At 41.2% G+C, this 15,943-nt stretch overlaps 1 protein-coding gene across 2 annotated transcripts in view; it reads right to left on the minus strand.

The window, feature by feature from the left end:
* Positions 1–1,782: 1,782 nt before the first annotated feature.
* SKI (SKI proto-oncogene) overlaps positions 1,783–15,943 on the minus strand; it is a 122,036-nt gene continuing 107,875 nt past the window's right edge. For both annotated transcript variants that reach the window (XM_009325132.1, XM_009325131.1), the window contains 4 exons: positions 14,614–14,888; positions 13,331–13,632; positions 10,512–10,742; positions 1,783–6,770 (listed from right to left, as the gene is read on the minus strand). In XM_009325132.1, coding sequence (XP_009323407.1) covers positions 6,582–6,770; positions 10,512–10,742; positions 13,331–13,632; positions 14,614–14,888 — 997 coding nt within the window. In that variant the 3' untranslated portion in view covers positions 1,783–6,581. The remainder of the gene's footprint in view (positions 6,771–10,511; positions 10,743–13,330; positions 13,633–14,613; positions 14,889–15,943) is intronic.

Genomic DNA, 15,943 nt, shown 5'->3' on the forward strand with positions numbered 1-15,943 from the left:
TATCCAAGAGCTTGTCGTTAAGCAGGTGGCTTTCGACTTCAAGCCTATAGCTCCAGCATCGATTGTGAGCAAAGTTCCCGTAGTTTCATTTGCGCAGAAGATAGCAAGAATGGTTGGATCAGTTTTCAGTCGCTAATACTTATGAAAGAATAGCTTACAGGTTTTTGTGTCTGTGCTCATTTTGTCAACAAGGGGACGGGGGAGAAGAAAAAGCCAACGGACAAGCGATACTCCGGGGTGTGTTGGAAGAATACAGCGGTAGCTTTGTATCGGTGTGACCGGCCAGGAATGTTTAACAACTTTCGCCTTCTGTAGAGGAAGGGCAGCAGCTCAGCCTGGTTTTGCCCACTAATATCCAGGTGGTAGAAACAGGAAATAAACCAAGCCCATAGAAAGCAAGGCTGCAGTGAGGCAGAAATGTGAAGTAGAGATTTTTTTGGGTTTTTTTTAAGCTGTCCAATCTTTTCCAGTGTTTTACAAGGGCATGTTAAGAAATGTACCAGAGCTGTGGAAATTCTGTAGCCATTTCTCAGAAAACCATGAGAGAATTACTTCAACATATGTTTCCATCTTCTGCTTTTTGCATTTTTCCCCTCTTGTATTTCTTTTCCTTTGACCTGCTACAAACTTTTATATGCTTACAATCCTCACTGTTCAGAAGAAATCTCACTTCATTGTTACAATTTCCCCACAAAGTGGTACGCATCACTTCCAATTAAATTCCTTTCTCCTTACAATATTGTCACGTGCAGACCTGAAAATGATTGTCTGTTTAAATGATGCCTTAGAGAGTCTTATTACTAGGCTGTCCAGGAAACAACGCGAAGAAGGTGCCGTTTTAACTCTCAGCCTCAGGTGGTTAGTGTGCTGAGGCACACCTAAGGTGATCAGGCAGATTTTTGTTTGTTTTGGTCTGCCAGAAAAGCTAAAACATGGCAGGCAATCCGAGCTTCCCTCCAGCACCTAAGAGAATGTAATGCCGCTTCCACCTATAGACAAAATGGGGTTGGCTGTTATTAGCGGGGGGCGGGGGGGGTAAGAGGATGAATGTGTGGATAAGTCACATGATCTCAAAACTGGAACTTGCCCTGCAAGCTAAAATGGGCTAGACACTTCATAAAATATGACTTGGATATGCATGCCATAAATATGCATCTAGTAGTATTAGCATGTAATACAAAATTGTTCTGTCGTCAGACTTCTGAGGTGGCACATGTCACGGGGAGACGTCTGACCAAGGCTGGCCTTAGTTTGCCTCTGCGTGTCTGCGTCAGCCAGTGGCCCGTTCACCCATCTGTCACCGCTGGGCCGCAGCAGGCTGAGCGGTCCCCGGCCTTACACACCTTTTCTTGAGGTGGTTCCACAGTGTCCCGATTCCACCGGCCCACAACCTCATCTTCAGTTAACACGGCTGTTGCCCAGGAGCATCTTTTTTGGCTGCTGGGTTGAAGGCGTTCCCGGAAGAAAGCGCAACTGGCACCGGATTTCTTTCCAGTGGGTTTTACTATTGTTGCCGTTACTGCTGCTGGTGCTTCAGGCACAGATACACGTGCAACCTGGGAAATTAATATAAGGCGAGTAACGGTATCAGTCAGTTGTGTGCATGCGTGTGCGTAGCGGAGTTTCTGTAAGTTTGTGGTGTTTAACTTAGAAGTCTTGACGTTTCAAACAGAGGTACCTGGCGCTTTTTCAGATCCCTGTACGGTCTCAGAAGTTTGCCTGGCCTGAACAATTAGGCCACAGCTGCAAGCACAGAAAACTCAAAAAAACATCCCATGTCTGTTTTTTTCTGGACAAACAATTTTATTTTAGGTAATGCGTCTATACACTGTACATTCAGTCACTGTGGTATATAAGCATAGCTATTTTCATACATAATCTCATAAAGTCCTTTATTTTACAATATTATCTGCTTCAAGGGGAGGGGATGTGGAAAAGGGGGTGGAAAAGGACTATCAAGGTACACAGCGAAATAGATAAATATGCCAAGCTTTTTTCTTATTTTTTTTTAAATCAGGCATTTATAAACAAGAAAGCATACATTACTTACATAAAAATAGTTCTAGAATAGTAGAGTAAGTCATAATATTGTCATTAGCAGCAGCATAGGAGAGACCAGGATAACAAAAATGTGCTGAAATGCTATTGGCTATTATAAATGTAAAGATTTATTTTTCTTCAATTGAAAAAATGTCATTTCTGTGAGTTCTTTTGATTAAAAAAAAAAAAAACCAAAACAAAACAACAACAAAACCAACAAAAAACTTCTCTCTAAAACACATGGACTGGTGAGAGGGCAGAATGGAAAGAAAACCAACCTTTTGGTAATAAAATACAGTGAAAATGAGGACAAATAAAATGCAAACGATGGAGAAAGATTAACCCACATTTAAAACTTGCAAAAAGATTTTGTTTTGTTTTTCCTAACAGACAGCAAAGGTTCTTCTTAGTTAAAAACACAACTCATAAAACAAGACAACTACCAGGTAAGAAAGAGTTTTGAAAAAGTAAACACCATATACACTTATAATACAACAGTGTAAAATGAAAAAAAGTATTTACATGTTGAATTTACTTTTAACTTTTTTTTTTTACATTGGCTAGTTCTGTTTGAAAAGCAGAATATTCTGTATACTAGTTAGCTGCTCCATAGATATGAATGTTATTGCTGTTGGTTTTTTTTTTCCCTTCGTTAAGTCTTCTTTCAGTAATAGAAACGATGAGTAATTAAACTGAATATACAAGTATTAAGTAATATATTTTTAAGTACAGGGAGAGTCAACAGCCTGTATGAAACACCTCTTCTCCCTTTTAACTTCTTAAAGGAAACTAAAGAGCAGATGAAACGAGAAGATGTGACTTTACAATTCCTATGCTCGCCGGTCAGAGCGCAAAGGGAATGCCGCGGGTCTCAATGATAAGAAGTCAGAAGAGAAGCACTTCCCCCCGAACGGGCTAACGGTTGTTTTACTGAGGCGTTGCAGACACAGAAATTACACACAGAACTCCCTCACCTCAAGCACCTGCACAAATTTTTTTTCTCTGAAGACCCCCTCTGGTTTGACAGCCCTTGTCTAGAGTTAGTGTCTCTGTAGCCGTCTTCTCACAATTTTAAAATAAATTACATGCACAGAAATTCTGAATTAAACTATTCGTTCCGCAGAAATAATTAAGATTTTATTGTCAAAACGTATTTAGGAATGACAAAATTCTTTAAGATAGACTCCTATCCTGTACACCTCTCCTGTTGACAAACTGCTGGTGTAGAACGTTTGTTCCCAGTCTTCGTGCACCTTATTTAACCACACTGATTTTAAACCTTAATTGACAGAAATGTTTTTACTAGGATGTTTTAACTCCCGAGGATCAAATACTATTGAGTCTTAACCTCAAACATTCTGAAGTTCATTTGTCATGTATTCTGCTTTATAGAATTACCGTAACGCACGGCAAAGGAAACCACGGTTTTGTAACAATAGTTGCAAGTTCATTTTGGAGACTTCTTTCCTGCGAATCTTGTGCCGTTTACCTGTGAAGCACAGGTGATGCTGGCGGTTTGATGAGACTATTTACTGTTCTATTTTTTGCCTTTGAAAAAAAAGAAGACGGCATTAATTTTGGAGGATAAAAGCATCGTATGCACAGGAGAAATTGTGCCAGCGAATCGGCATGCTTCCCTAGACACAAGAAAGAAAAAAGCTGTCGGTGCTGCAGGTAAGCGGACTGCTTTTCCTGCAAAAAACGGCCGGAGATGGACATGTTGCCCTTTTTTGTTGAGTCGTAAGGGGAGAGACACAATCGAAGATCAGGGGGGAAAACCCAAACAAACGAGATTTACAAGGTAAGGCTTCAAAGAAGCTGGGAGTGGGGGTGGGAATACATTTGTTCTATGTGTAATTTCTTCACATGGCAGTAAAGCTTACCCTAATGAGACTTCTGAAATGCACATTGATCAACTGAAGCTAAAATTATTTAGTTTCCCTTGAAGAAATAAGTGAATAATACAGATCTGGAAATCATAAGGCTGAGAACATTTTTATGCATACTGCATAACAAAATAAACCCTTTACATAAGACAGTAATAATGCCCATTAATGAATATACGTATGGCAGATTTTAATTCCATGCATATGATTTAATAATCGCAGAAAAAAAACATACAAAGAAGCAAAAAAAAAAAAACAAAAACAACAAAACACCACGTTAAAAAAAAACCTGCTTAAGCATAATCAAAATTCCTTTTGCATTGCACTTTAGAAGAGGAGATCTGCATCTAGACTCAGTCTCCAGCATCCCAAACACACAAGGGCAAACCCCTGCATAAACGGACAGTTTCATGTAATTTACTTGGTTTAACTGTTTCTTGCTCCCAACAGTTTTACATTGTCCCAGTAATTCTACTCCTTTTGTATTTCTTCTTTTTGTACCTAAAACATATATATGAACTTCTTTGTTAATGCTCACAGTTATTATAATGGTTATTATAATGGTTTCAAGCAAACAGCTCTTTGTTTAAAAAAAAAAAATCTCTCTAATGTACTGTAAGTAAATACTGTAATTTTAGGATTGGAAGCCGCTTTCTGTCTACTGGGAAATAATTTTTAAGCTTACATAGTTTGCATTAATGTCCAAAAGCAAATACAGGTTACTGGAAATATGTTTCTTCGTTTAGAATAACTTCTGTGTATGATGATGCATAGGGTTTTATTTTTTTTTTTCTTTTTATTCTTTAAGGTAAAAAAAGTGTCAGCATTGCCTATATAAGATGCTGAGAGGAAAAATGAGCTGGAAGGCACATCTGCAGCCCCAGATCAAATTTTCACTTCACGCTGATCAGCTTGAGTGTGTAAGAGGTGAGTGTTTACGGGTGAAAATCACTTTTCTCTTGTTCAGTAAAGCACCAACTCTATTGGTTAAGCACTTCCGGGAGCATCTGTACTGCTTCCCAACTTCTGTTAGATACAAAGCCACGCAAAACAGGTTTAAAACTCAACCAGCAGTGCACCGGTCTGGTGAATTCATATTTGGTAGCATTCTATACCTGCCGAATCCTCATTTTTGCGTTAACGTAAATGATGATGCAAGGTGTCACGTGGTGGAACACTGGGTTGATGATTTTCACATCTATTAGGCAGGGTAGAATCTAGAATGCTCAACTTGTAAACTTTAGAAATCTGGAATAAAATGCAGAGTAAGATTCTGACAAAGTGCAGGTTTTTTAAAAAAAAAAACAAAAACAAAAACCACCACCACCACCAATTAGACAAAGTGATGATGGCATGCTGCATTTTTATTCCGGGGCTGCGGCTTGGATCCCAAAATTAAAGTAATTTCTTTTTTTAAAAACAAAAAAGTTTTTTTAAAAAAGATGTAGGCTTATTCACAGCAGCAAAAATGTTGTTTTTCTTTTCTGTAGTATCCGACAATGCGACGTTGCACTCTCCTTGGGCACAGAAATCCTGACTGACAGTTCATGATAAGAGCAGGTAAATACTGAATTTATGGTAAGATGGTGCAACAAAGATGAGTTTTCCAGAAAACTGAAAGCTGAAGTAAAGATTTCAGAAGGACTTCAAAACGCACACGTCTTCTGCTTTATTTCTCAGCCGACTTACAGAGCCTCCGTTTCCTTTCTTCCTTCCTTTCCTTCCTTTCTTTTCCTGAAGCTGAAGTGCTCTTGGATGAAGCGAGTCTTTTGAACACGTCAATTAATGAAGATGTCTTTAGAAAAGATGGCATGATTTGCAAACACTGAAGGCTGTAAGGCTGGGTTTATAATTCTAAAGCGTACATCTTCTCTTCCCATCCCCGCTCCCACCACACCCACCCCTTTCCAATCCCGCATCTTCCTTTCTCTTGTGTTCAGGACAGGAAATGAAGATAATTCTTTCCAAGGAAAAAATCAACTTTGAAAAGCACTCTGAAATTCTCATACAACCACGTGACGGGATTAAAACTGTGATGGCTTCCTAGATGGCTGGAAAACTGCTGATGAAATGGCATCATCACCAGAGGGCTTCTACATTAAGAATCCCAAAGCCGATAACAAGTCATTAAAAATTGTGCATCGAAGGTTTTTTTTTTTGTTTTGCTTTTAAAGGTTCATTATAAAAATCTTGTTAATTTTTTAATACCGAGTCTGTGTAATGAATTATTTTAAATAGCTTATAAGAAAAGTTTGTTTGTTTTTAAATTCCAAAATGTTCCAACAGGCAGAAGGGCAACATAAAAAGACGGCCATGCTTGCCTTTTACTCTGATTTTAGTTGGACGATGCTGCTTGCTTGGAGTTTGCCAGTAGAAAATTTGCTGTGGACTTAGAAGTATTTTGTTTATAAACACTTTGTGTTTTATAGGCACAGTAAGATGTTGTGCTATATGGATCGGAAAAAAACGAGGCGTAATTCAGTGCTTCTGTTATAAAGAGTAACATTTGCCTTCCAACTAATAAGAATCCATATTCATAGATCTGTGCGCCAAGACACAGCTACGCACACATGCACTTACACACGTACCCCACACATCCTCCCTTACTGTGCATATATGTCATTCTGTAGGTGTATTAGATGACGTGGTGTTTGTTTAGTTCTCAACGTTGCTCGTTGTGTTTTCACTGCTGGGTTGACTGCTTGATTTAGGCCACAGTTGTTCCTGAAGTTCCTTGACTACTTTTTCCAAGTGTTCTCGAGCCTCCCGTTCATGCATCAGGTCAGCTCGGAGCTGCTCCCTGTCAGCCTCTGCATGCTGAAGCTTAACCTGTAGGTCCTCAATCTAGAGAAAAGCATATTAAGAAACATAATAAACTATTTTAATATTTCCGTTCCATCGTGATTTTGTAGACTTTGACACAGACGAGCACCTTAGCACAAAGTGAGAAGAGTAATAAAACCCTGTACTTCCAGACATAAGATTATCAAAGTTGATAATGAGGAAGGAATTCCCTTTTCCCTACTTTTTTCCATACACTGCTGTACAATTATGCACATGTATTGCATGAACTGTTTAGCTTTGAGATTCTTAAATATTTCTATAAAAGTTCCAGCAAGGAGGGTGAAAAACACAAACAAAGAGTGCCTTAGGGTAACGGAACTCTGGTCACTGTGCTTAAACCATTACAACTACTGCTGTAGGCAGACAGCAATTTGGCAAAGTCAACTACAAGCTAAGTTTGCGCAGGTAGAGTAATTTGCTTTCTGATCTTCTACAACTGTTTGTTATTAATAGGAGTGACCAGAAACACACCCAGTTGCCTACATCAAAGGCCCACGTCTCAGCTATAGCTTAATGATGTCCAACAAAAGCAACTGTAGTATCATCTCGTATACACGAACAGCTCTCCTTCATATCAAATATAAGGAACTGTAAGGAGGCAAGATGGGCACGGGGGATGTGGAGGTACAGTGTAGATGGGAAGGGGATTGTGAATATGGACGCGAGAAAGCTGGGACGCAGGGAGCCCTCTGAACGAGCAGAAACTCTCCAAGAAACAGTGAAAATCAGCACCATTTCAACTCACAAATAAGCTGGACTTTGGAGGGCAGGAGTGGGACTGAGCAGGTCCTAACGTGCAGCAACGTGGCACAGAAATGGACTTGAAGAACTACATGTTCCAAATAGCCTTAGAAGAGATCACCTGCTGAGACCTAGCGGTCTTTTTCCAAGTTACGGCAAGAGATGCAGATGGCCTCGGCCTCCCCAATGGCCTCAGCAGTCAATCTTCCTATTTTTTACTTACTGATACCAAAGGCAGAGAAAAGCCCCAGTATTCAAGGGTGTAAACACTAGAAAAACTGGACTCGTTTGAAATAGGCAATTTTAGGCCACAAACAGGTAAGATTAGCAGTTATCAAAAGATCGCCATTTAACAAAGGAAAGGAAAACCCGTATGTTTGGGGCTAAAATGGAGGCTACCCCACCACCCCATCCGGATTTGGATCTCCGTATCAAGGTAAGAAAAAAGGCAGGCATAAACCACACTGATATTCAATAGGTATTAAGCATCTAATACTTTATGCTTACACCCCTGAATTTGTTGTCTTATTTCCTCTCATGCTTGCCTGATGCTAGTTTTCTCAGACTAAGCCTGTCTAGAGAATTGTGGTTTCCTCAAAAATAAGAAGTGAACACAACATAAGTGACAAACTTCCTGTGTGCACTCCAAAATAAAGACAAAAGGATGTATAAAGCTTTATTTTAAAATTTCTTACATGACTGACTGACTTAAGAACTTAAGTAAGTCTTGTAAAAATCAGACTTTGACGTTACTTAAGGTATTTTTCTATTAAGTAAGTGCCATGCAGAAATCTCTGAGGTAGTCGCTAAATAAAGCGGCTATTCCAGACCCTGAGACATCAGTTGCCATGTGACATTTTGCCCAAGCACAGCAATAACACTGCATTTGGGGCTTAATGAGCATCCTCATGCTGCTGCACCGCACTCTGGTGCTGTAACAGCAAGCCTGAGTACATGCAACAGGACATGGCAGTTGCTCCTGCAAATGTGTCGTTAGTGTCTCTAGAAAAGACAAACCTGCAGAATATTTGGCTACTTGAGTTCTTTTTAAGGTGATTTTAGCCTTTTGTATTAGGAAACCTCAGTTATTCCCTCCCAGGGAGGGAATTTATTAGGAGACTGAAAACCCACATCATTGTCAAAAACTTCATGCGCGTCACAAAGCAAGGGAGGACACACCTGCAGAGTTGAAAGCTCTGTGCGGTACGTATGGCGCTGACTTTTATCTGCACTTGCTGTTGCCTTGCTTTTTTTTGCTCAAGTGGAAGCCAACTGCCGGCAACGCCCAGTGCAGCAGCTCTCAATCTGGTTATGTTTAGTCTGGACACCTCTTATCAGTGAGACATCCTGTGATGCTAGGGAGGAAGCCCACATCATTTCCTGCTTCTGGTCTCCTGGTTAGACATGTCTCATAGCAGTACAAGTGGACCGCTCCCCTTCCCGTTATTGAGAGCCTAGGGTTAGAAGAATTTCTGGTTGCTATTGCTTTTTCTCTTCCTCTCCCCCCGCCTCCCTTAAAGTAACCACAGCAAATATTTGCAGCTCATGCCTTAGGCTTAACACCACGTTTATGAAGCGTGTGTTTAACAACATGCGTGGCAGAAAAGTTGCTACAGTAAACATGGTCTAGCAGAGTTCCCTTATTAATTCGGGTACGTTACAACATGCAAGTGAATCTTGTGACTGCATGACACCTATGTGGCATTTGCATGCAAGTGATACATCTCTGCTCTAGGGGTTTAAATTCAGGCAAGTGTGTCCGATTTTTCAGAGACCTTCTGTTGCTAACGCTTGCTGACCCTTGCCTTTTATTTATGCATTTCCCAGCCAGGCTTTTAGCTTGGGAACCAGCGATGGGGACGGGTTTGGCAGAGGGATATTTAGGTGGGAGCAGGTCAGGGCAAGACTACAGGGGAGGCAGCTGCGGCAAGGAAAGGAGTTAGCCTTAAGGAGAGGGGCCGTTTGGGAGCACCTCTCCATAGAGGAGGGGGGTTTGAGGGGGTTAACAATGGGTGTGGGACCATGCCCTTTTCTAGGAAACGCATTACTGGGCAACTGGGATTGTTTTATTGGAGGAAGGGGAAGGCAGGGCACGCAATGGATTGCTCTTCAGGGCTGTTTCTCAGGGAAATCCAGGACACTGCCATTCTGCTCTCAGCTCAGCCTGTTATGCTGGGTCATTTCAGGGGGCTTGGAACAGCGGATGGCCTTGCATTCCACATGCCCTGCAACACCAAGACACGACGACTTAAGGATGTGCAGCCTGAGCTCTTGGTTCGCTTGGCTTTGGATGGTTTAATAAATAAACTTCAGAATCTTTTACTGCAAGAGAATCTGATGCGGAGAGGGCGGGGAGAGATTTTTAGTTCGGAAGCTTAAAGCATACGAGTTGCTTGTAACAACACGTTCCAGCATTCCTAGAACCTTCACTGAGATCAAACTGGAAGTCTTTTCTTAGACCTGACAGTTTGCTCATCTTGTGCTTTACAACTGTAAACATCACTCCTTCCCAGCACTGCAGTTTGCTTATTGATGGGCCTTGGTTTCTTCTCTTGTTTTAAATAGCTCCTGTAGGTCTAGCCTGATCTTCAAGGAAAAATACTATTAGGGAAAGTGGCTCTGCCTAATATTTACAGTATTGAAATGGATCCCTGGGCACTGGCAGTGCCAACAGTGGAACTGAAATAATGACTAGCATTTGTCTTCGTTCTCTGTAAATGGTGATTTTCAACTGACAAACATGCAAAGTTCTAGGCAGAACTGTGGGACTGATGTAGGTGGTCGGGTGGAGGCAAATTGGTAACACCTTGCATTAGGACTAGGGTTGTAAATGGACGTGACGGGGCACAGACATTCTACAGATAGCAGCTGGACTCATATCAAATTAGACAAAACAAGGCCACTGGCATTAGAGGACAGACAGACACTTGAAACTAACCCTGAAAACGGCAGAAATCGTGAGCTTACTTGCTATTACAGCTTTCAGCAGTCGGGTCTTACCTGGGCTGAATACTTGGCCCGGAGCCTGCCTGCTTCACAGCCCTTGTCACAAACCCGGATCTGCCTGGCTTGTTCTAGTTCCCTCTTCAGTCGTATCCGAGACTCATTGGCTTCCTTCATTTTCTTCTCATTCTCAGCTCTCAGACGTTCAATCTCTTTCCTTAAGTTGCGCTTCGCCTCTGTTGCTTCTCTCAGTTTCTCTTTCTTAGCCACTCTTAGGAACTCCAGCTCCTAGAATACAAAAGCAGTTAACTTGTGAGAACTGAGGAGCAGAGACTAAATTAGTGCAAGGAAACAGAACTGTAAAGGAAGCGATCCAAACTAAATTCCCACCTTCTGTTGGTTATGACCAAGAAGGCTCATGTCTAAACCTCATTCTGAACTTTGTACAAGTTTTCCTCCTTTATATCAGCATGAGATCCTACGCGCAAGATACCCTGAATTCTTGGATAATAAAAAGCTATATGCTACAGCCACATTTTGCTTTGTCAAGCAAAATAGCTGTGACCATCTGTGACTGAATAAAGATGAAGTGCAGTTGGAGAGAACTACTAGCAATGTGCTCTACACTAGCTCGAAGTTTCAAACAAACCAACTGTAATGCCTGCACTTTAATTGAAGACGCTGAAGATACACTGTGTTATGATAAATGCCGTTTGTGAGTGCCCTTTGTGTACAGCAAAGCTGAGCAAGAAAGTTTACTACTTGCTGAAGAAATCAGTAAGCAGTTCCATTTTATCAAGCCCCCAAATATCCACTTAAGGCAAGTATGAGAAAAACCAAATTGTGTGTCTTCTTTCTAACTCTAGGCAATTTTGCTTCGCTATAGGTAACTGGTGTGTAACCCTAAGTCTTTTGGCAACCAGCCAACGGACTGCTCTGTCACAACATCTGGAAAACAGCAGGCTAAAACCTTAAGCTAAATCGAAACCATGCTTTGCTCTGGAAATTGCCACTCCCACTGTCCAGGTTCTTAATAGGAGCTGGTACCTTGAAATCTCAAATCCAAGAGAGAGCCATTAATTGAAGTGATAATGATAAGGAACCTAAAGGTACAAAGGAAGAAACTCGTAAGTTTTTAAAAAGCTGGTTAAAAGACATGTTCATCATAAGCACAAAAATGTGGCTCACTAAAGGTCTGTCTCCTAAATGGTTAAATTAGAAACTAAAGTTCGATCCGCACCACCACCCCCCCCCCCCAGAAGCAGCATTTCCTCTCTGTCAGAGTCGAACCCTCACAGCAACGTGTTTCTGTTAAGTAACACTGCAGTCGGGTCATGGGAAATTCACTCTTTTGACAATCTCACTTCCCAGCCAGGCCATTGTTAGCTCAGCCTTGCCTTTGGAAGCATGCACACATGTACTTTCTCTGCATGTGGAACTGGAAACCCACAGCTGCCCAAATGGAAAATGATGGCCAGATACCATATTCCCTCTCACTTTGACATGTTGCTTGATTTAATGCCTCAACACTCAATTCTGCTTCATCAACTACTTCATGTAATTCCTGCTTTACTTTAAGTACACACTGTGTATTTAGTTTAGATATTTAAAACTCAGCTTGAAATATACATTGCTTGTATATGTTTACTTTTACTTTTAAATACATAAAACAAAACACATTTTTACTGAAACACAAGGGAATGAAGTGGTTTGCTCAAGGTGACAACAAACAAGCAGTGCAGTTGAAAAGACAGCTCTCAGCCTCCCTTCTCTGGGACCTGGATCTGCAGCTAGTACATAACAAGCCATCTTCACCCGAGAGGCGTGCACACACAAACTGGCTCGCTATACTGCAGCTCTTGCAGAAATTTGAGTTTGCACACTTCTGGTAGAATTCTAATTGTCTACGCACTTAATACAATCTCTCTTTCACCTCCTCCTGCCTGCTAGTAGAATACTTGAATCTCCTACTGGGGTTTTGAGGATTGGGGTTTTCTGGTGGTTTTTTTAAACACAGCAGTCACATCGTACCCAAATCACATCTGTGAGCTACTGTCCTTTGTTTCGTTCCCCGAAGAAACAAAACGCATTGTGCCAGCTCACAAGACTGCATACCTGCTTCTGACCAACAGTACAAGTACTGGTTCTCTGTCTCCCATGCCAGATGAAACAAGGCCCTTATTTTACAGCTGGCACCCCAGATGCGTCTAATGGATTACACTGCTAGCTTGGTTACAGCTCCACATGCAATATTCAAAGCGGACACGCAAACCTTCTACATTGGCTCCATCTTCCATTTCTATGTACTGCTTTTGCCCCAGCTCAAGTAAAAAACTTCACCCGCCATTCTGCTCAGCCACTGTGATTCGCTAATGGCCAGTACGTCTCCGCACTCAGTGAAGCGTGGCTAATGGAAAGCTTAACAAAGATCTGCAGTTCAGCTCTTCATCAGAGCTTCAGCAAGTGTCTCCGTGTCCCAGGAATACCCGCCCTCAGCTGGGCAATGGCAGGATTTGTACAAATCTTTTAGAACTACAGATAAAGCCTCCGTAAGGACAGAAACGTTTCTAGTTCAATGAAATGAAAACAAAATAAACTGTGCTGGACTAGAAGATTTTTTTCAGTAATGAGAAGATGTTGATTTTGGTAACCATGGATTTACACCCTAAGGCAGAAACAGGTGGCAAGCTTAAAAATGTAGGAATGGTTCCTGCATACTTTGGTTTCCCAGCTGAATTTACAAACAGTACCCCAGTAAAGGCTGTTGCTATTTGGGAAAAATGAGGCAATTCTTTTTGACATGACACTACCTAATGGTTTCTACCCGGAAGAGTATTTGCAGACAGTGGTAAGAGAAAGCTATTTTTCAGCACTACCTGATGTAGACTGCGTTTGGCTTGCAAGGCAGCATTTAGCTTCTCTTCCTGCTTCACTCTCATTTTAACAACTTCATGGAGGAATTTTTCTTTGGCTTCTTTTGTATCTAGGCCACTGTCCAGGGCCTGCCTTAGGTGCTCCAGCTCAGCTTCCAACCCACTGCTGTGAGAGTCAGGATGTGTTGCAACCTCGTATGAACTGTTGACTGTGACTGGGGCTTGCATCCCAGGTGAGCTCATGTCCTTTGCAGAGCTGGATGAAGTAAAGGATGGGGAGGAGAGCGAGGATAAGGAGGAGGTGACTGAAAAACAGAAAAATAAAAAATTAATAAAAAACATCTAAAACTAATATAACTCAAAATACGCTGAGGCCCTTTTGTACAGAGGAGATTCTTCCCTTTTTTTAATTGAATATTAAGTAAGAAAATACTCGTTTTATACTTTGATACTTGAAATGTGATGAAAACGCAAAGCTGATTGACTTAAGGGACCAACTTACAACTTGCTTGAATTGTGACTTTGGGATTTATGTCACAAACAGTGTTTTCTCCCTGGGTGTGAAGAAACATTTCTTCAGGGAAACCTACATGATCCCGCTGTTTCCAGTGGGTAACATTTCTTCTTTTTGCATAAACTGCATGCACTGAGTAAAGACTGAACATAGTGAGGGCAGCAGCAGAATTATCTAAGTGACATTAATGAGGTGATACCAGTGTCTTCCTTCATCTTTTGCTGAGAGGCCCAATATCGGAATACTGTTTAAGAACGTACTGGCTCTTGATCTCTGCTTTATGTATTCAGCTCCATGGATGCGGTAGTGAAACTGTGTGACCACATTCTTTGTCTGACACAAAATTCCACACTCGCACGTGTGTGCGCTCTGGAATTTTTACGGGCTATTTGTGTGTATCCCACAAAGGCTTTTATAGAAGGCTCTTGATCAGATAGCAAACCATCAGTTTTTATTTTAACACCACATACATTTTGTCCTCTGCACAACACTTGCCTGCTCTAATAAAAGACTCCAGGGCAGTGGACACCTGTGGTTCAGGTGCTTCTTTCTGTCAATGCACGTTCCTCTCCCAGCAAAACGCACCCCCAACTTATGTTCCATTCTTGGTTTTCATTGTTACTTAAGGCTGTATTTTTACATCCCCTTGAGGTATTAGGCTTCCAGAATTATATTTAATCACAACAGAAGTTGAACAGCTAACTCCTGTGGATTACTGAGGAAAATGGAGCACAAATAAAACAAAATAAAGGCAGATGTAACTGTCACTTACATTCTTCCCTGGTTTCTACTTCAATTTCTGCTTCTGATTCCTTATCCTCTTCAGTGGCAGTAACAGTGGCAGCAACAGTGGCTGCTGCTTCTGGGATAGCTGTGTTCTCTGCAGCAAGTTTTCTTTTCCGTGGCTGGACAGTGCTGCTCAGTGGCTCACTGCTCCGTGATACTACTGTGGCACAGGGGGGGTTGCTGACAATTTTCTGTTGGGCTGGAGGTGCAAGTGCCACATTGGGGGCCACAGCATTCTCAAAGCTTTTGTAGGAGTAAAAACTGTTTTAGAGGGGGAGGCAAAAGGAAGGAGAAAATAAGTCATATTCTTGGCTTTAAAATGCTTCCCAATCCATGTGTTACACTGAAACTACAAGACACTTACTGGAATGACAGGGTAAGTTCCACTGATTTTACACCAGCCTATATATTTATGTCTATATTTGCTTTGAGTGTTTTGCACTCATTTAAACATGGAGATGATTTATACAGCTAATCTCCATCCAGTTCAGAAGGGATCATATTCGAAGTGCCACATATTCTGAAAGCACCAAAGAGATGAGAACTCCCAGAATCTGAAAATTATAATGATGTTTCGTCATGATCTTCATGCATTATTGTTTTACCTAACTGCACAGTTTTACTTCTGTCTATCCGCAAATGTTTTGTAAACTTGGGAAGAGCACTTCCTTAAGAAAGGCCACGGGAGTGCAAAAAGCATTTAGTATTTTGACACAGCGTGCATCTGGGTGCATGTATGTAAAACCACAGTTAAAAAACCCAACAAACCTATGTTAAAGGACATGAATATTGTTACGTCAAATACACAGAATTTTGCAAAAAACATAGCAAAGACTGTCTTTGCAACTTCAATTCAGTATCTACTACATGATGTATCTTCAGTCATGTATTAAAATATATTAAAATTTCTCCCGAACCTGTTGGAAGGTGGGTTTTTTCCCAAGACTTAAATCGGCCAAATTTGTCACAGGGATACCAAGGGCATACTCTTACACCAGTTTAGCCTTTCTCTCCATACCTAACTGAAAAGTCTGTTTAAAAGCAAGGATATGCTGGACAGGCTTTCTTTTCTTTTCCTTTTTTTTTCTTAATCAATCCCCAACAGCTTCTAAGAAACTTGTTCATAAGGGCAGCAAAATATATTCTCTATAACGCTCCCTAAAAACACCTGGCCACTTTAGTCAAACTTTCCAAAGAAACCATTACCCTTAGGCAGAAATCTGGCATGAAGATTTTTCAGACTGAACAGTTCAAGTCTGGCAAAGGAATGTATAATTGCTCTGACACTTTCCGTTCTAACCGTTGACACCAGCAGT

Source organism: Pygoscelis adeliae, unplaced genomic scaffold (assembly GCF_000699105.1).
Source record: "Pygoscelis adeliae isolate BGI_AS28 unplaced genomic scaffold, ASM69910v1 Scaffold36, whole genome shotgun sequence".
Classification (NCBI taxonomy): domain Eukaryota; kingdom Metazoa; phylum Chordata; class Aves; order Sphenisciformes; family Spheniscidae; genus Pygoscelis; species Pygoscelis adeliae.